The sequence below is a fragment of the Coregonus lavaretus genome (genome assembly GCF_964263955.1).
Source record: "Coregonus lavaretus genome assembly, contig: HAP1_SCAFFOLD_2530, whole genome shotgun sequence".
Classification (NCBI taxonomy): domain Eukaryota; kingdom Metazoa; phylum Chordata; class Actinopteri; order Salmoniformes; family Salmonidae; genus Coregonus; species Coregonus lavaretus.
In genome coordinates, this window is record NW_028158056.1 from 30,001 (window position 1) to 51,835 (window position 21,835).

The following is a 21,835-nucleotide window of genomic DNA, read 5'->3' on the forward strand; positions in this document are numbered from 1 at the left end:
AGACTCACATTGTAAGAACTGTTCTCTGGTCTTGGGCTCTGGAGGCAGTACAACATCCACTATATTCACTACAGACACACAAACACATTCACAGAGAGAGGGAATGTTATCATCATACCATATTCCACATGTATATGAATAGTAGGGAACTTTCAATGGTCTAAAGTTGATGTTCTTATTATTTTCAACACACCTGTAGTGGAGATCTTGGTCCATTCTCCTTTAAGGACGTCTTCTAGTTTCTCTCTCAGTTCAGACACAGTCTTACTCACATCTCCAAAGTACTGAAGAGGACGGACAACGATGCTGGGTAAGTCTGAAGATACACTGGTACCGGAGAGAGACTGATAACTCTGGGGGGAGAGAGAGAGAGAGAGAGAGAGAGAGAGAGAGAGAGAGAGGGAGAGAGAGCAGAACCAAATGATTGAGAGTTTTAATTTCATATCACATGTATCAAGGCAGTTGAGTTACCTGGAGGAAATGGATGTGATCCTCTGTGTGTGAGAGCTGCTCCAGCTCAGTGCTTCTCTTCCTCAGCTCAGCTATCTCCTGCTCCAGTTGCTCCAGGAGTCCTTCAGCTTGACTCACTTGAGCCTTCTCTTGGGCTCTGATCAGCTCCTTCACCTCAGAGCGCCTTCTCTCAATGGAGCGGATCAGCTCGGTAAAGATCTTATCACTGTCCTCCACTGCTGCCTGTGCAGAGCGCTGTTAAGAGAGAGAGAGAGAGAGAGAGACTTGTCTTACTTTAATGAGCCATCCTCATTACACTAACACCCCCACCCCTAAAAGCACATTGCGTGCCACCACAACCTCCACACAATCACATTATCCAGTACCCAACACCACAGTACAATACACCAACCAGCACCACATTCCAACCGTCCATCCAACCCCTCCTCTCCAGCCGTACAGACAGCCCCCCTGAGCCCCCATACCTCCTGAAACATCTCCACACTGTTGATCATTTTGTACAACTCAAACTCAACCCTAAGGCGTCAACAGTAATGGCATTACCCTGGCAACACAGAAAAAACATGATGAACAGTCTATCATTGCAGAAAACGGACACCCCTCCCCAACTCCCAGGTCAACCCGAGCCAACCAGCTATTGGTGTCCAGGGCTCCATGTAATACCCTCCACTGGACGACCCCTGACCTTTCCAGCACTGGGAGCTTATAGAGCCCCTCCACCTATACCCTTCCATGCTCTCAGCCCCCACAACCCCCTGCCACTGATGCCCCTTCACTCCCACTAAGCTCAGAGTGTTAAAAGTCAGTAAGTCCTCCGGACTCTCCTGCCAGTCCCCAGTCTCTGCTGTCACTTGCAGTGGTGGATCAAAGGCTTTCTCCTGATTATGAACAGATTGTCTGTGTTTGAGCGTCCTGGTACACAGTACGTTTGGTCCTTGTGTACAATAGAGTCCAGGTGGGACTTGAGTCTGTTAACGAGGACCTTGGTAAAGACCTTATATTCCAAACAGAGCAATGCCACAGGCCTCCAGTTCTTTATGTCGCTCAAATCCTTATTTTGGGCAGGAGAGTCAAAGCCTCCCGTCTACAGCTTAGCGACAGCTCCCCCCACCCCGACGCACTCACGCAACACACGTTCTGTCCAATAATTCCCCAGAACTTTTTATAAAAATCCACAGGCAGACCGTCTGAGAGACAGCAGCTGAGAGTTTGTGAAAGGCCAGGGAAATGTCTATTTGATTTATCTGTGACAGAGAGAGTTTGGAAAGGTCTGTGAGCAGAACCTGAGAAAACCCAGGATAATAATAATAATAATAATATGCCATTTAGCAGACGCTTTTATCCAAAGCGACTTACAGTCATGTGCATACATTTTTACATATGGTCCCGGGGATCGAACCCACTACCCTGGCATTACAAGCGCCATGCTCTACCAATTGAGCTACAGAGGACCACAGAGTTCTGCCCTCTATAAATCAGAGTACAACTCCACAGCCTCATCTCCTCACAACAGAAGTTACCCACCCATCAGGCTCCCTCATCTCCCCACAACAGAAGTTACCCACCCATCAGGCTCCCTCCTCTCCCCCACAACAGAAGTTACTCCCCCTTCTGCTGTCCCCACCTCTCCCAAAAGCCTTGGAAGCTTGAGCAAAAAGTGACATCTTGGAAGAGCTTTACATGGAATTTCCAATAGGACACCTGCCTGGGCCCTGGTGAAACAGAGAACTGAGCCCTGTACTAGGTGCAGACACATTTATGAAAGCAAAGACAAGGTCACTGATTTTGGCTCTAACCACTAACAACCTACCCTTACACACCTCTTTTGCTACCCCTGCACTAAGATTTGTGCCATGGCTCAGCACCTGCGCCCCCTTTCCACCAGACCCCCAATACACTTCATTAATCACATAACTGTGTGTCTCTTGCAAAAAAATCATGTTTAAATGTTTTTGGCCGAAAATCACCACAATCAGAAACCAGTAGAGAAGCCCATAAAGCCGCCATGCCAGAAAAAACCATCAATTTAAGCAGATTCTGAAGACATGCCCTTAAGAACCCATGACCCATTTTCTCAGCCTATACCGCTTCCTGGGTGAGAGGACACTAAACCCCTCATTCTTCATCACGTGTTGTACTGACCTTACAAACCTTCCAGGATCAATCAAATAAGACTCCAGCAGAACCTTCTTTTTCCCCTTTAGTCTCCATCAGGAACCTAGAAAGTTCTCTCACCGTATATACTGGGCCCTCAGCCTGACTGGCTGTCAGCTCTGGATCCAATGAGCCATCTGAAAAATCGACCGCCTTGTCCTCCGCTCCCGCAGACTCACCACCCCCCTCTTCCTCCTCCTCCATTGGCACGGTACCGTCCTCCTCCTTCCCAGTCTCTGCCCCCCTGCACTTCCCCCCTGATCAGAGCCTCTTCCCCAATGACAGGCAATATTTGCCTTCGCCACCGGAGTCTCTGTTACTACAGAAACCTGCCTCAGCTCATGTAGCCCAGCTGCAACCCTCCCCACCACCGCTTTCTCCACGGCCTGCGCACCACCACTTGACCCTGTTCTACTCTCCTCCTTCCTGGTACCACCACCACTTGACCCTGCTCTACTCTCCTCCCTCCTGGTACCACCACCACTTGGCCATGCACTACTCTCCTCCCTCCTGGTACCATCACCACTTGACCCTGCTCTACTCTCCTCCCTCCTGGTACCACCACCACTTGACCCTGCTCTACTCTCCTCCTTCCTGGTACCACCACCACTTGACCCTGCTCTACTCTCCTCCCTCCTGGTACCACCACCACTTGACCCTGCACTACTCTCCTCCTTCCTGGTACCACCACCACTTGACCCTGCTCTACTCTCCTCCCTCCTGGTACCACCACCACTTGACCCTGCTCTACTCTCCTCCCTCCTGGTACCACCACCACTTGACCCTGCTCTACTCTCCTCCCTCCTGGTACCACCACCACTTGACCCTGCTCTACTCTCCTCCCTCCTGGTACCACCACCACCACTTGACCCTGCTCTACTCTCCTCCCTCCTGGTACCACCACCACTTGACCCTGCTCTACTCTCCTCCCTCCTGGTACCACCACCACTTGACAACTTTCATGTTTTGAAATTATACTTTATTACTATAATGATTATCAATAAGCCTAAACATTAATTCAGTCACCTCTGGTCGACAAAAACGTATTTTCCTAGTACATTAATTGTCAAATTCATCAACCAGCATCGAGCACTCTGCCTTCTCACGCAAGCGAGGGGCATGTTGAGGTAAATATGCTAACCGCAACGGTTGCATTATGTAATTTATTGGTGGGCTGGAAGATGCAGTGGTTTTTCTTTTCTTTTCAGAGGCTATTTACTCCCAATATGAGATAATTTTATATAGAAGGTTTTTATAATGCATGTTTACTAGGGTTGAGGTTAGCGCATCTGAGTAGGGATTATTTGGGTTCAATACCTGTCCTACCTATCAATCATATTGCTGCTTGTAGCCTATAACTGATGATCCCCACACTAGAAACACCCAAAACTATCTGTGCTAGCAAACCCTGTGTTCCACCCCTCCCCTGTGTAACCTTGAAGTTTGTTAAGAAACAAACACTTGTCTACGAAAAGAGACATGTTTAACGGATTCCGCTTGGCACCCAGCCGAGAGCACACGGAAACCACTTGCAAATTTACCAAAACTAACCAACTACTTGCGGTCTGTTCGGAAGCAATAAACGGAGGCAGATTAGCCAACACAACTCTTATCGAAAGAGGCGACATCTGCACCAACACACCCCTCACAACAAGACAAACCTTTTTCATTAACACAACCACCGCCTTGTTCATTCTGGATGCAGAGTGCAGATGTTCCGCTCCAACCTGTTCGCCGACCATGAGCAAAACTTCCTCCACACCTTTCTCCGGAACGCACCCGAAGCGACAGCGTTTCTTCTCCACTCGGTTGAGGCCATCACGCCGCCCTAACAAACTACCCCTACTCCCCCCTCAACTCTAAACGATAAACAGTGGAAACCAATAAACAAACCCTCCACCATCAGAAAATACATTCAGAAAATACGCAAGAACCAAAAGAAAAAAGAATAGTAGCCCTCCTCACGAACCACAAATCTCTCACAGCAACAACTTCTTCTTCTATGATATAATGGCGGTCCACAAACCAACGTTAAAGGTGCATGCCACCACCTACTGTGCTGGAGTGTGTGGTCAATCACGGTTTCCAACATTTCTAAATCCTCCTACCTAACTCAGTACTTCTGAGAAAATAAAGAAGAGCCCTACTAACTTCTAATAGACCCTCCCCCATCCCCAAAATCCCTTCCAAACCCCCCCAACCCCGTCCAACCTCAATGACCCTACACATCTTTCCCTCTCTTCAACATACTTACAACAATATAACAACACATGCTCCACCGTTTCATCGACCATACCCTCCACACCAGTGGCGGCTCCTGAAAAAATTCTCAGGAGGGGCAATTTTTCTGATGATTTAGGTGACATACACACATTTAAAAAAAGATATGTCCAGCAACAACATGAAGACAGGGGCAGCATATAAGTCAATACCAGAAGCATTTATTGACTGATCTCAAAAGTGTTGGCTTACCAGGGTTGGTGGAGCCCTCAGTTTCATCTTTGCCTTGCAAAGCTAACTCAAACACTCCGCAAAACTTCACACACTGGATTAGCCGGCTGAGGATGTGGCGGTTCTTGCTAATGTCGTAGTAAATATATTTGTTATAGTGAATATGGAATATGATATGTTGAGTAAAATGTTGTGCTAAGATCTATTTAGGTCAGGAGCTGGTTATAAGTTCTGTTCCTATCCAATAACAATGGACAAAAGGGTCCTATCTTGTCAGCCTTGTCAGCAGGTGGCCAAGGACAACACCCACGCCATAGGCCTCTCAGTTCTTCCAACTCACGAGTTCTTGCTCTGAGGACACACACACACACAAACACACACACACACACATCATCACTGTTAAACACACACACACACACACACACACATCATCACTGTTAAACACACACACACACACACACACAAAAATCCCCTCTCTTAGGCTGAACATTTGAAGACAGAGAACCCGACTCAGAGCCAATGCAACAGTGACAGTAGCCTGCAGGGGACCTCGCCCAACTCATCAGGACCAATCAGAAGATCAGAACTACTAGATTGAACCTACTTCATTTATTGCATAAAATGTCTGCACACAATGTTTCGGGGCTCTCTTCAGATAATAATAATAATAATAATAATAATAATATGCCATTTAGCAGACGCTTTTATCCAAAGCGACTTACAGTCATGCGTGCATACATTTTTGTGTATGGGTGGTCCCGGGGATCGAACCCACTACCTTGGCGTTACAAGCACCATGCTCTACCAGCTGAGCTACAGAAAGTGGATACTCATGGATGCGCATTGCAATTGTAAAATGTCAACACAATTGGAGACACCACGTCATTTTTGGAGACATGTTATTGACAGTAAACTATTGTAGATGCGACTGCTAACTAAATAAAACATTTTAGCTGGCTAGCTAATCATCTTAGCTAAATGTGGGGCAAACAATTCAGTTATTTACCGTTAATTTGAGGGATTGGGGTGAAAGAAATCGAGTTACATAGTGATACTTTACGATATACTGTATTGACAATATCGCAATATTTTAGCGCTAGTTGGCTGTACCTGCACCAAAACACCATTATTGTTCCTTCATAGCTTGTTCTCAATCTTTTCACATTGGGAGCCAATTTGTTTTCAGCACTTTTATTTCCATGACTGATCAAAACTCGTTCTCATGGCTTTCTGATCCCTCTGCAACAGACATATGGTGCGCAATAAAATCACAGTATCGAATCGCAATACGTATAGAATCATGAGACTCGCAATGCTGATGCATATATCTTATCGTGAGGTTCCTGGCAATTCCCAGCCCAAGTTCATTTGCCACAACAAATCTCTTCGCTAGCAAACGCGATGTCTTCTCCAAAATGGCAATGTGTCTCCAGCAATGTTTACTTTTTTGACGTTCTATGGCATCTCCACTTTCCAAGCATATATGACCACATGTAATATTTTGGTAAGTGATGCAAATAGTGAACTATGTAGGGCCAGGATGTAAAATATATGTAGCTGCAGCAATTTCTCTTATCTGATATGGTAAGTAATGGGGCTTAATTTATAGCTCCCTAAGAGTTTGACGAACGGGTCCGTGAACGCGATTCCAGATATATTTACCTCTGAATAAACTGCCTTTATTACACCATATCCACATCCAGTAAACTTGTGATTATCAACACTAACCTCATCGTTGTGGCGGCGGACAGCTAGCCTGTATCCCTCGTCATCCAGTTGAGTGAGTGGCAATGTCTTTTTTCGTTCGTACCAATTTTTGGAAAATCCTCGGGTGTAGGACTTTCCGCCTTTAGTAGAAACCTGTTGAATTATTAAATTTGGTCTGGGAGGTCCTAATTGTTTCGTTGCCAATTTATCTTAATTTGTTCGCCGACAAAAAGGAACTTCTTTCAAAGACACAATCGAGTTGGACTGAAGCCTAGCCATTTTGATAGTAGTAGTGAATTGATTGAGGCTGCTACCTGGTCTTTTCTTAGTTACGTTCATTCGTGGTTACGTTATGTATGACGAAAGCGCGTAAGTGCAAGCCCACAGACACCCATAGAGAATGTATTGAAAGCTTTGAAATGTGAAACAAATAGATTTTACATGACAGGCTATGAGAGACTTCTGGGCGATTTTCAACCTGACTGAAATCGCCCAAAAAACGGGCGGGGCCATTTGAAGCACGACTTTAGCCTGATTTGACATTTAGTGGCTGGCAGATCAGACGTGAACACTGATAACTGCTGTTGCCGTGATATAATTTTTTATAAATTTATAATTTTTTAAAATTATTTTATTTTATTTTATTTTTTATAATTGATTAGAAAAAAAATCCCTTCCTTTTCCCGTTTGGCAGTGCGTCGCCCATATCGCCCTATTGAACAAGCCGTCCCTGCTCCACACACAAACCATTCCCATGCTTGCCAACCAGATGTAATGACGAGGTCAATGTACAATGTCCTAAGCGCAATCAAGTAAACACCACCTCTTCCTTCCTAATCTGACTTTTGAATCTTGGTCCATCGACCTTTCTGTAAAACTGTCAACTATTCATATAAATGCCGGCCCTTGTGCTCAGAGTACCATCTCTTCTGCCACACATCTATCAACATGGCTCTGATCTTACATTTGGCCTCACCTCTACCCAGTGGAACATTAATATCAATTATATGTAGTTTCAAAGCTCTTTTAGCTAACTGGTCTACAATTTCATTCCCTTCCACACCCGAATGTGCTGGGACCCAGCAGAATCTCACTACTACACCCATTCTCTCAATTCTCCATAATAACATTAATACCTCCAATAGCAGGTCACTCCTATTGTCGTCCTGATCAGAGCTCTATAAATATCCATCAACAATTGTCTGTCAGCACCCTATTCATAACCAGAGACCCACACAACCAACTACCATGAAAGTTAATGAATGAGAGAGATATGAACATCGTTACAATACTGTACATAGACATAATGTAACGGTTCTTCTTCTTTGGTGTTTAACAGCGGTTGGCATCCAATATGTTGTATTACCGCCCCCAACTGGACTATAATATAAATCCATTATACTTTGTGATACAAAATGGGAAAAGGGGAAATTATAATAATAATAAAAAACACCCTTCCAACTAACCCTACACTCATTAAATACCCACTACCCCATTCCACTACTTTGACCCTATCTGCTCCTGCACCATGCCAACGGCCTGGGAGGACAGGAAACCACAACTCAACACACCCTGTAACTCTTCTGAAGTCTAATCTTGTATGGCCAAATACTTCTCTGCAGCTGCCACCACAACATCTTACACTGATTCAACTGCACCCAACTCCTTTCCCACCCACCCTGAAACCACAAATGTAACTCCTACTGCACCAGATTCTTCTTTATCATGTCCATTGATGCCAGGCTCTGGTTCTGAGCTCTTCACCACACCTTCTACCTCACTTAACTCTCCCTCATTCATTTCCATTTCACCTCCAGAACTCAGTCTGGCGAATGGCTCACTCTGTTTGCACTTGAATTATAACATTTGAAATGTCTATTCCTTTAAAACTTTTGTGAGTGAAATGATTGTTTATTTCACTTTAGTTTATTATCTATTTCACTTGCTTTGGCAATGTAAACATATATTTCCCATGCCAATAAAGCCCTTTGAATTGAATTGAATTGAGAAAGAGAGCGAGAGAGTGCCTTGCAAAAGTATTCATCCCCCTTGGCGTTGTTCCTATTTTGTTGCATTACAACCTGTAACTTAAATTGTTTTTTATTTGGATTTCATGAAATGGACATACACAAAATAGTCCAAATTGGTGAAGTGAAATGACAAAAATAACTTGTTTCAAAAAAATGCAAAAACATTAATAACGGAAAAGTGGTGCGTGCATATGCATTCACCCCCTTTGCTATGAAGCCCCTAAATAAGATCTGGTGCAACCAATTACCTTCAGAAGTCACATAATTGGTTAAATAAATTCATTAAAAATCCTACAATGTGATTTTCTGGATTTTTTTCTCTCATTTTATCTGTCATAGTTGACGTGTACCTATGATGAAAATTACAGGCCTCTCTCATCTTTTTAAGTGGAAGAACTTGCACAATTGGTGGCTGACTAAATACTTTTTTCCCCCACTGTACACCTGTTCTGAAAGGCCCAAGAGTCTGCAACACCACTAAGCAAGGGGCACCATCAAGCAAGCGGCACCATGAAGACCAAGGAGCTCTCCAAACAGGTCAGGGACAATGTTGTGGAGAAGTACAGATCAGGGTTGGGTTATAAAAAAATATCAGAAACTTTCAACATCCCACGGAGCACCATTAAATCCATTATTAAAAAATTGAAAGAATATGGCACCACAACAAACCTGCCAAGAGAGGCCACCCACCAAAACTCATGGACCAGGCAAGGAGGGCATTAATCAGAGAGGCAAAAAAGAAACCAAAGATAACCCTGAAGGAGCAGTTATGCACGTGAATAGTTATGCACGCTCAAGTGTTGTGTTATTTTGTCTTATTTCTTGTTTGTTTCACAATAAAAAATATTTTGCATCTACAAAGTGGTAGGCATGTTGTGTAAATCAAATGATACAAACCCCCCAAAAAATCCATTTTAATTCCAGGTTGTAAGGCAAGAAAATAGGAAAAATGCCAAGGGGGAGAATACTTTCGCAAGCCGCTGTATGTATAGGGGACATGAGTCAGTCATGGTTACTTAAAGTTATGTGATGAGGTGGCCCCGCCTGCAACTTCAAAATCAGTGTCGGCCCACGGCCCAATGGGGAATGTCCTCTTGGTGTAATGATCAAGACCCAGGTTCATATCCCATCAGTTACATTAAGCAGTCTATTCTCTGAAAGGGGTCCAGGCATAGTGGGGTCAGTGGGATTGGAGAGGGGTCCTATCTCTCTCTATAACTGGAGGAGACAGGTAAAATCCTCTGGTCAACAATACTCACCTTGAGAGACTCCACAGCCTGTTGGAGCTCCTTCAGGTCCTTCTCTCTCTCCTGGAATCTCTGCTGGACCTTCTGCTGACTCATCCCCAGCTGCCTCTGTGGAGAATCACTCTTCAATGAGCTATCAAGCTTTATTTGTCCAGTAGATCAATAGTATAGTAATGGGACATAGGGCCCATAGAGAGGAAGGTCTAAAATCTTGAGGAAGTCCCTTTACCATATGATATTTTCTATGTTGCTATGTGAATGATTATAGTGTTTATGGTAGGTGTACATGTATCAAGGGGTTGAGACTGAACTTTGAACTCCTAAAAGGGCATTCGGAATTATAATAGTGTTTGACTTTAGAAAATGGTGATACATTTGGAGCAAACTCAATATACACCAACGTTTGTGTTCATATTTCTTCTGCCGTGGATATATTTCATTTGAATTATCTCATATTCAAACAGCCTCAGATCCTACTGTATCTTTAATTCTTTGTTTATCAGACAGTCACCAACAAGTAGTTCTGGTCTTACCTGTTTCTCAGTCCTCTCTGCTGCAGCTGACACTGTATTATGGCCTTTATGTTCATCCATTGTACACAGATAACAGATACACTGCTGATCGGTAAGACAGTAAACCTCCAGCAGTTTGTCATGATGAGAGCAGATCTTCTCCTGTAGTTGTGCGGTGGCTTTGACCAGCTTGTGCTTCTTCAAAGCAGGAGATTCATAGTGAGATTGGAGGTGAGTCTCACAGTAAGAGGCCAGACACACCAGACAGGACATGAGGGCTTTCTGCTTTCTGGTCCCAGTGCAGACATCACACGCCACATCTCCAGGTCCAGCATAGCACAGAGCAGGAGGGGGAGCAGCCTGGAGTCCTGTCTTCTTCAGAGTCTCCACCATCTCAGCCAACATGTTATTTTTCCTCAGATTAGGCCTTGGAGTGAAGGTTTCTCTGCACTGAGGACAGCTATAGACCCCTTTCAGAACATCCTGATCCCAGCAGCCCTCAATACAGTTCCTACAGTAACTGTGTCCACAGGGGATGGTGACTGGTTCCTTCAGTACGTCCAGACAGACAGAACAACAGAACTGGTCCTGGTCCAGCAGAACTCCCTGCTGAGCCATTTGGACGGTTGTTCACTCTCACACAGACAGACGACACAGAGACTCAGATCAGTTTCGTTTCCTCAGAAAATTGTTTGTGCGAGGGGGAGGGACTTCCTGGTTCTGCCAGAGAGGTGGGGTTAGATGGAGTGAAGGAGGGATGGAGGGAGGGAGAATTTAGAGGAAGGAGGGAGAGAGAGAGAACTGCATGCAACGAGGTGAGGGAGACAAATATTTTAGTTCCTAGGTTAGGGCCCTTCATTTGGAATAAATCTAACAAAATGAGTTGTTAGAATATATAAAGGGTAACAGTTCCTATGAAGTACATATTATAATTATTATAACAAGCTTCATAATTCCTTATAATCAGTGTTATAACACATAAGTGTATTATAAGTGTCTATAATAATTAATAAGTGGTTGTAATGGGGGGGCTTGATATTGATACAATATACTGTAGTTTAAATGAATACTGTATGTATTGACTGATCATTGAGAATGAGGTAATACTTTACATTACAGTGTGGGTATTACTGTTAGGCCTAGGGTCAGGGTTAGAGTTACTACATTCAGCAGTAACCCTAACCCTAGCCATATCTAGGACTAAAAAGAGAAGACGTTTTACAATCAGAGTTCTTTGTATCTCTTCTTAGTCAGACAGAAACCTCCCACATCTTATAGGTGGACGGGGTTATGAACATATCCAATGAATTGTTTCTGCAACCAGATGAAATGAAACTGCCTTTCAGCAGGAAAAGCTTCTCTAATAATCCTAACCATTGCTGGGTGTCTTCAGAGACTGAGGTATAGAGACACACTGTCAAGTCAAATCATCTGGCTGTGCTTTCATGTCAAAACAGTTATTATTTTCTATTCATAAAATTCTATTCTATTCTATTATAAGATAATATATTATATCCATAGGCTCCACTCTGGATAGTGTTAATGATGACTGTTTGTTCTGTACATTGATTGAATGGTTAGGACTATCTCACTGTATTCACTGTTTAAATCCCAAGAAACCAGGAGACCTAAAGGAAGCCTTCAACACTGTATCCCTTCATCCAGTCATAGTAAACAACCTCTGTCTGTCTGTCTGTCTGTCTGTCTGTCTGTAAACACAGCCAACTTTTCTGCGGTGGTTGTTGTTGCTATCAGTGCTGCACAGCTATTTTCAGGTCTCTCCAGAGATGGTCGATTGGGTTCAACTCCAGGATCTGGCTGGACCACTCAAGGACATTCAGAGACTTGTCCCCAAGCCGCTCCTGCGTCTTGGCTGTGTGCTTAGGGTTGTTGTCTTGTTGGAAGTTGAACCTTCACCCCAGTCTGAGATCCTGAGCGCTCTGAAGCAGGTTTTCATCAAGGATCTCTCTGTACTTTGCTCTGTTCATTTTTCCCTCGATCCTGGCTATTCTCCCAGTCCGTGCCTTTGAAAAACATCCCCACAGCCTGATGCTGCCACCACCATGCTTCACCATAGGGATGGTGCCATGTTTTCTACAGACGTGACGCTTGGCATTCAGGCCAAAGAGTTCAATCTTGGTTTCATCAGACCAGAGAATCTTCTTTCTCATGGTCTGAGAGTCCTTTAGGATCCTTTTGGCAAACTCCAAGCAGGCTGTCATGTGTATTTTACTGAGGAGTGGCTTCCGTCTGGCCACTCTACCATAAAGGCCTAATTGGTGGAGTGCTGCAGAGGTGGTTGTCCTTCTGGAAGTTTCTCCCATCTCCACAGAGGAACTCTGGAGCTCTGTCAGAGTTACCATCAGGTTCTTAGTCACTTCCCTGACCAAGGCCCTTCTCCCCCGATGCTCAGTTTGGCCAGGTGGCCAGCTCTAGGAAGAGTCTTGGTGGTTACAAACTTCTTCCATTTAAGAATGATGGAGGCCATTGTGATCTTGGGGACCTTCAATGTTGCAGAAATGTTTTGGGACCCTTCCCCAGATCTGTGCCTCAACACAATCCTGTCTCAGTGCTCTACGGACAATTCCTTCACCCTCATGGCTTGGTTTTTGCTCTGACATGCACTGTCAACTGTGGGACCTTATATAGACAGCTGTGTGCCTTTACAAATCATGTCCAATCAATTGAATTTACTACAGGTGGACTCCAATCAAGTTGTAGAAACATCTCAAGGATGATCAATGGAAACAGGATGCACCTGAGCTCAATTTTGAGTCTCATAGCAAAGGGTCTGAATACTTATGTAAATAAGGTATTTCTGTCTTGTATTTTCAATAAGTGTGTAAAAATAAAAACCTGTTTTCGCTTTGTCATTATGTGGTATTGTGGGTAGAGTGATGAGGAACATGTTTTATTTAATCAATTTTAGAATAAGGCTGTAACGTAATAACATGTGGAAAAAGTCAAAGGGTCTGAATACTTTCCGAATGCACTGTATGGCAGCTAGAAATCAAAAATGGATGGTCTTCAGAGATAGATGGGAGGGGCTGAGGGTAGCTGAAGGCGGGGACTAAAAACAAACAAAAGATAACTAATGTAAAATGTAGTGTCTGTGAAATGTATGTAGTATGTACATTTATAAGCTGGAAGTGGAAGCGTAAGTATTGTTGTCCATTAGTTTAGGAGGGGTGGTAGGGTTAGGGGAAAATAATAAAGAAGGAAAATATATTTAAAATAATATTTACAAAACATATATATGGGGGATTGGAAATGATGCAGACAATTACACAGATAGAAGCCCCAATATATCTGCAATGTTAAAGCTGGTCCTATAGCTGTAGGGTGGCTTTGACCAGCTGGTGCTTCTTCAAAGCAGGAGATTCATAGTGAGGTTGGAGGTGAGTCTCACAGTAAGAGGCCAGACACACCAGACAGGACATGAGGGCTTTCTGCTTTCTGGTCCCAGTGCAGACATCACACGCCACATCTCCAGGTCCAGCATAGCACAGAGCAGGAGGGGGAGCAGCCTGGAGTCCTGTCTTCTTCAGTTTCTCCACCACTTCAGCCAACACAGTGCTCCTGTTCAGAACAGGCCATGGGGTAAAGGTCTGTCTGCACTGTGGACAGCTGTAGACACCTTTCAGATCATCCTGATCCCAGCTTTCTTTAATACAGCCCATACAGTAGCTGTGTCCACAGGCAGTAGTCACCGGATCCTTCAGTAGATCCAGACAGATGGAGCAACAGAACAGTTCCTGATTCTCTGCCATTTTGGTGCTCTCTCCCGTAGCTTAAGCAATGGCAGTGTCAAAGATTACTTTCTGTTCAGTGTCAAAGATGACTTTCTGTTTCATGGAACTCTACACCAGAGGACAGGAAGTGGCTTCCTACTTGACTGTGTACTCTGTATGTAGAGTGGATGTGGTTTATTTGATGAGGAAGCGTGACAGAGTGTTGGGTAGTAGCCAGAGATGGTTAGTATTTATGTTACATGTATTTGAAATACGTATTTTAATTACTTCTGAATATTTTGTCATTAGAATTACACTGGGCTGAACTACAATCCAATGCATTTTGTATTTTTTATTTTCCAAATAAATACTAAATACTTTTCTACACCATTTATCATAACGGTTCACATGTTGTGGCCCCCCTTTCACCCTGCATTGGTATCAGAAGTCTGATAGCACTATGGTGTGATAAGAACGTCTGTTAAATTAACTAAATATAAATGTATATGTAAAAATGTTGATAAATACTTTGTTGAGGGAAAATGTACTTGATATGATTGTAATATTTTGTTGTCTCACCAAGCTGTCTTAAGATGAAGGCACTAATTAAAAGTCACCCTGGATAAGTGCGTCTGCTAAATGACTAAAATGTAAATGTCGATGTAAAAATGAATAATTGCAAAGCATGCTGAGTATTATTCTAAAGAGCTCCGCCCCGAAACAAGGCCAAAAATAATACCCAGTGTGCTTTGCAGTTAATTTCTTATGTTCATTTTCACATATACATTTACATTTTAGTCATTTAGCTTATCCAGAGTGACTTGCTCAACTAAGGTAGATAGCAAAATACAGTGTCACTGTCATAGCAAGAAAAAAGGTTTTGTCACTGTTTCTGAGAATGTTGTTGGTGTTCGGATCGGTTACTTACAAATGTGTTTTTGTATTTAAAATGAATACATTACATTGAATGAAATACATTACAAAATACAAGTATTTAGTAGTTTATTTTGATACATTGATCTTGATGGTATTTTGTATCTGTATTTTGTAATTGTATGTAGTAATTTCTACCCATCCCTGGTAGTAGAATACTCTGTCTGCAGGGTTTTTTAGGACCAGGACACTGGAGGCAAAGGACCGGTTTAAACAGGAAAATGTCCTGCAGTTTTATTAAAAATAAATGTTTCACAAATAACTTTGAAAAGGCAAAATAAAATACCTATCTCTCCTCAGAGCATAATTACTGAGTAATCACTTACAAACTCAAGAGATCAGGGTGTTGTTTCAGTTCTCGGAACAGGGTTCTGAGAACTGACACATCTCAGTTTTCAACCCTAATGCTGAGCTGTTGTGACTTCTATCTCAACAACAGGATGCTGCGCCTCACGCAGAAGCTGTTTTGGCACTCCGCCTAGAACAGTTGGTTTAGACAGAGGATCAACAACAGGATGCTGCCCCTCACCCAGAAGCTGTTTTGGCACTCCGCCTAGAACAGTTGGTTTAGACAGAGGATCAACAACAGGATGCTGCCCCTCACCCAGAAGCTCTTTTGGCACTCCGCCTAGAACAGTTGGTTTAGACAGAGGATCAACAACAGGATGCTGCCCCTCACCCAGAAGCTGTTTTGGCACTCCGCCTAGAACAGTTGGTTTAGACAGAGGACCAGAAAGAGGAACTTGTGCGACACACTGTTCTAATGAAGTTTTACTGGCAGAATGTTTTCTTCATTATATCTTCTTCACACAATAACTTACGTTTAGTACCTTTAAGACTAACTGTATGTCATCTTACTTAATTACCTTGTACCTAAGTCAATTTCTGTCACCACAAATGTTATCCACAAGTTCATCTGACTGGGGAAATAAATATAGGGCTTCATTGACAACATCCTGAAGTATCCCTTTAAGAACAAAACTATAACTGAAATGTCTTTGGCCACCATACCAATCAAAACTACATCAAAAGAGTTCATCAAGAGGTCCATAGTCTTTGAGATAGTGGCTGGGTTGGAGACCCCACCAGCCACATGGTGGCTAACCAAACGGGCATAGAGAGTTGACTGCAGCAAGGTGTACTGCTTAACTAGGATGTGGCCCTAATTGGAGAGTGGCTTTAGGGTGGAGTACGCTTCCAACAGCAGGCATTCCCTTCAACATGTTACAGAAGATAATGTGGAGACAGAGATGGGCAGTATCTCTGTTAATACGTATTTGAAATACATATTTCAATGACTTTTGACTATTTTGTCATTTTGTATTGCACTGGCCTGAACCACAATCCTATGTATTTGGAACAAGATACTTTTGAGACCTGTAATTTGTAAAAACATTTTGTTGTTGTAAAATACAACATATTTTTCTATACCATTCTTTATAGGGGTTGGACATTTTGTGTTTCCCTTTCATCCTGCATTGGTATCAGAAGTCTGATGGCACTATGGTTTGATAAAGTGACTAGTAAATGACTAAAATGTGTACTCTGTATGTAGAGGGGGTGTGGTTTTTTGATAAGGAAGTGTACACAGATTTTTTGGTAGTCGGCAGAGATAGTTTGTATTTATGTTACATGCATTTGAAATACATATATTAATTACTTCTGAGTATTTAGTCATTTGAATTATGCTGGGATGAACTACACTCCAATGTATTTTGAAAATACAAAATACTTTTCTATACCATTTTTTTATAGCGGTTCACATCTTGTGGCCCCGCTTTCACCCTGCATTGGTATCAGAAGTCTGATAGCACTATGGTGTGATAAGAGCGTCTGCTAAATGAACTAAATATACATGTAAAAAGAACACTTGAAAAATATGCTGGGTATTAAAATAATGAGATCTGCACCCAAAAGAAGGCCAATAATAATACCCAGTGTGCTTTGCAATTGTTCATTTTTACATTGTCATTTTAGTCATTTAGCAGAGACTCATATCCAGAGACTTACCATCAGTACATTCAACTAATTTAGATAAACAATCTCATATCACAGTCATAGAAAGTTAAAAGCTGTTTTCTTCCGTCACTGAGAATGTTGTTGTAGTGAAGGTGTATACTAGCAAATGTATTTACCTGTATGTATTTGTATTTTATCTACATACAACTACAAAAGTATTTTGTATTTAAGTTTGATACATTAGTCTTTAGAGTACATTTTTGATGTACAGTATATTTTGCCCATCTCTGTGTTGATATATCGTCTCTCAGTGACTAACTGATTTGGTTATGGCTACCTAGATTCATGTGGAGATAACAACACCCTTCTCCCCCGACAGAGTCATCAGTAAGCACACACACGGCACACACACAGACACACACAGACAGACACACACAGACACACACACAGACACACACACACACACACACACACACACAGACAGACAGACAGACAGACAAACAGACAAACAGACAAACAGACACACACACACACACAGACAGAGACACACACACGCACAGACACACACAGACACAGACACATACACGACACACACACACACACACAGACACACACACACACAGACACACACACAAATACCATCCACATCAATGAGCCAGTCAATGTTAATGTCTCTCTCTCTCTCTCCCTCTCTCTCTGTTTCTCTCCCTGTCCCCTCCCTCCTCTCCTCTCTCAGTGCTGGGTCATGCGTGTGCGGCCCAGTCTGTCCTGGTAGCGGGCCTGTCTGAGGTCCACAGGAAGGGCTATCCTCTGATGGAGCAGGCCCTGTCAGGGAAGGTGCTCCAGGTGTCCGCCATGGCCTGCTTCCAGCTGGCTCCCCCAGTACATCCTACTGGGGCTGGCTGAGCACGTATTTCTGACACACCTATTGCTGCTACACTGTTCGTACACAGAGACAAACTGGGTTGGAGATTTACAATGTCAATGGACACCATATGTAGTTAGGATGAAGTTAGAATGTGGAGTGTTGGAACCAACTGCCAACATGGAGGATAGTATTCTGAACTCTGGAAGCTAGGGTTAGGATGACCCCTACTGGTGTATTAGAGACAGACAAGAGACGTTTGAACCAAATGAATGCTTCTTTCTCTTCCCAGTCTTCCTCTCTTCTCTGTTCCAGGCTCTGTGATCTCCTTCCACCTGACACCCAGTCATATCAGAGGCATCTCCCTGCACTTCCTCCCCCTGTCCTACGGAGGGGGCTGTTTCCTGGGAGCCCTCATCATCCAGCTGGTCTACCTACTCTCTGGAGGTAAAGGCTTCACTAACAGATGCATCATCGTAACCATAGAAACTGAAGAGGAACATCCATTCATGTTGGAATGGTTGATGGGGTTCTGTCTGCATTATGGTGATTCAGTCCTATGGCCACTGATAGTACTGTTCTCCTGTCCAACTACAGGTAACTTGTACCCAAACACACTGCATGAAGGGAATCTGGAGCATTTCTTCTTCTTCTTAGCCATGTTGATGACCATAAACACTCGGGTGTTCTGGTGGATATCTTCCAGGTACAGTATGACAACCTCTCATGTATCAATATAGTCACTGTAGATGAGGCAAAGGACATGAGGATTTTCAATGATACACATTTGAGAATTTCCTTGACCCCTTGAGGTGACCTGAACAAAGTATTAATATAGTCTGTGCAGATGAGACAGGTGACAGTATTGAGACAGGTGACAGTATTGAGACAGGTGAAAGTATTGAGACAGGTGACAGTATTGAGACAGGTGACAGTATTGAGACAGGTGACAGTACTGAGACAGCTGACAGTATTGAGACAGGTGACAGTTTTGAGACAGGTGACAGTATTGAGACAGGTGACAGTATTGAGGCAGGTGACAGTATTGAGACAGATCCACCCTAGCAGTCTCTCCTCCCCTGTGTCCCAGGAACCTAGACCTGAGTGTGGTGCAGAGTAGAGCAGTAGGAAGCAGCCTTCTGGCAGAGAAACTCCTGCAGTACAAGACCTGCCTGTGATTCCACGACACCATGGAACGCTCCTCCACAACAGTCTCCATAGAAACAGTGTTGTGACCTCTACACTACCTTAGTCCCCTGTAGCGCTGGACAAATGCATGTGGACACCTAATCATCGAACATCTCATTCCAAAATCATGGGCATTAATATGGAGTTTGTCCCCCCTTTGCTGCTATAACAGCCTCCACTCTTCTGGGAAGGCTTTCCACTAGATGTTGGAACATTGCTGCGGGGACTTGCTTCCATTCAGCCACAAGAGCATTAGTGAGGTCGGGCACTGATGTTGGGCGATTAGGCCTGGCTCGCAGTTGGCGTTCTTATTCATCACAAAGGTGTTCGATGGGGTTGAGGTCAGGGCTCCGTGCAGGCCAGTCAAGTTCTTCCACACCGATCTCGGCAAACCATTTCTCTATGGACCTCGCTTTGTGCATGGGGGCATTGTCATGTTGAAACAAATAAGGCCTTCCCCAAACTGTTGCCACAAAGTTGGAAGCACATAATCATCTAGAATGTCATTGTATGCTGTAGCGTTAAGATTTCCCTTCACTGGAACTAAGGAGTCTAGCCCAAACCATGAAAAACAGCCCCAGACCATTATTCCTCCTCTACAAAACGTAATAGTTAGCACTATGCATTGGGGCAAGTAGGTTTTCCTTGCATCCGCCAAATCCAGATTCGTCAGTCGGCCTGCCAGATGGTGAAGTGTGATTCATCACACGTTTCCACTGCTCCAGAGACCAATAGCGGCGAGCGTTACACTACTAGCCAAAGCTTGGCATTGCGCATGGTGATCTTAGGCTTGTGTGCGGCTGCTCGTCCACGGATCCCATTTCATGAAGCTCCTGACGAACAGTTCTTGTGCTGACACTGCTTCCAGAGGCAGTTTGGAACTCAGTAGTGAGTGTTGCAACCGAGGACAGACGATTTTTAAGTGCTACGCGCTTCAGCACTCAGTGGTCCCGTTGTGTGAGCTTGTGTGGCCTACCACTTTGCGGCTGAGCCGTTGTTGCTCCTAGACGTTTCCACTTCAGAATAACAGCACTTACAGTTGACCAGGGCAGCTCTAGCAGGGCAGAAATTTGACAAACTGACTTGTTAGAAAGGTGGCATCCTATGACGGCGCCATGTTGAAAGTCATTGAGCATTTTAGTAAGGCCATTCTACTGCCAATGTTTGTCTCATGGCCCTGTACTCTTTTCAATTTTTACCAGTGACCTTCCACTGGCATTACACAAAGCATGTGTGTCCATGTATGCTGATGATTCAACCATATACGCATCAGAAACCACAGCTAATGAAGTCACTGAAACCCTTAACAAAGAGTTGCAGTCTGTTTTGGAATGGGTGGCCAGTAATAAACTGGTCCTGAACATTTCTAAAACTAAGAACATTGTATTTGGTACAAATCATTCCCTAAATTCTAGACCTGAGCTGAATCTGATAATGAATTGTGTGGCTGTTCAACAGGTTGAGGAGACTAAATTACTTGGTGTTCCCTTAGATTGTAAACTGTCATGGTCAAAACATATAGATTCAATGGATGTAAAGATGGGGAGAGGTCTGTCCGTAATAAAGAGATGCTCTGCTTTTTTGACACCACACTCCACAAAGCAAGTCCTGCAGGCTCTAGTTTTGTCTTATCTTGATTATTGTCCAGTCATATGGTCAAGTGCTGCAAAGAAAGACCTAGTTAAGCTGCAGCTGGCCCAGAACAGAGCAGCACGTCTTGCTCTTCATTGTAATCAGAGAGCTGATATTAATAGTATCCACCCCAGTCTCTCTTGGCTAAGAGTTGAGTAAAGACTGACTATGTCACCTTGTTTTTATAAGAAACATTAATGTGTTGGAAATTCAGTGACACACACACACTTCACTGACACACACACTTATCCCACCAGACATGCCACCAGGGGTCTTTTCACAGTCCCCAGGTCCATGACAAATTCAAGGAAACGTGCAGTATTACAGGATACAGAGCCACCCATGATAGCATCCATCTTATATAGTGCAAGTGAACAGCAAATTGTGGTCCTCTGTAGCTCAGCTGGTAGAGCACGGCACTTGTAACGCCAAGGTAGTGGGTTCGATCCCCGGGACCACCCATACGTAAAAATGTATGCATACATGACTGTAAGTCGCTTTGGATAAAAGCGTCTGCTAAATGGCATATTATATTATATAAAAAACAAATAAAGCAACACCTCACGGCACAACGCCTCTCCCCCATGTGACCTACTTGTTGTGTGTATGTACTGACATGTATGTGTAACTGATAGATGCACACACACACACTACGTGTTAATGTATGTAAATTGTAAAGTATTTTGTCTGTAATGAATTTTTTGTTATATATCGGACCCCAGTAAGACTAGCTGTTGCCATTGGCGTCGGCTAATGGGGATCCTAATAAATCAAATCAAGTCTATGGGGAGTGCATGGCTGTGTGCTCGATTTTATACACCTGTCAGCAACGGGTGTGGCTGAAATAGCCAAATCCACTAATTTGAAGGGGTGTCCACATACTTTTGTATATATATATTGTATGTACTGTGTATTCATTTAATTGACAGTCAGTTTTAGACAGTCAGTTTAGATC

General features: G+C 43.5%; 1 protein-coding gene across 1 annotated transcript in view; it reads right to left on the minus strand.

The window, feature by feature from the left end:
• The window catches only part of LOC311124466 (tripartite motif-containing protein 16-like), a 13,150-nt gene extending 1,923 nt beyond the window's left edge, over window positions 1-11,227 (minus strand). Inside the window, exons 1-5 of the mRNA XM_084198611.1 lie at window positions 10,594-11,227; window positions 10,073-10,168; window positions 472-705; window positions 194-353; window positions 9-68 (exon numbers count right to left, since the gene is read on the minus strand). Coding sequence (XP_084054737.1) covers window positions 9-68; window positions 194-353; window positions 472-705; window positions 10,073-10,168; window positions 10,594-11,190 — 1,147 coding nt within the window. The 5' untranslated portion in view covers window positions 11,191-11,227. The remainder of the gene's footprint in view (window positions 1-8; window positions 69-193; window positions 354-471; window positions 706-10,072; window positions 10,169-10,593) is intronic.
• Window positions 11,228-21,835: the final 10,608 nt, after the last annotated feature.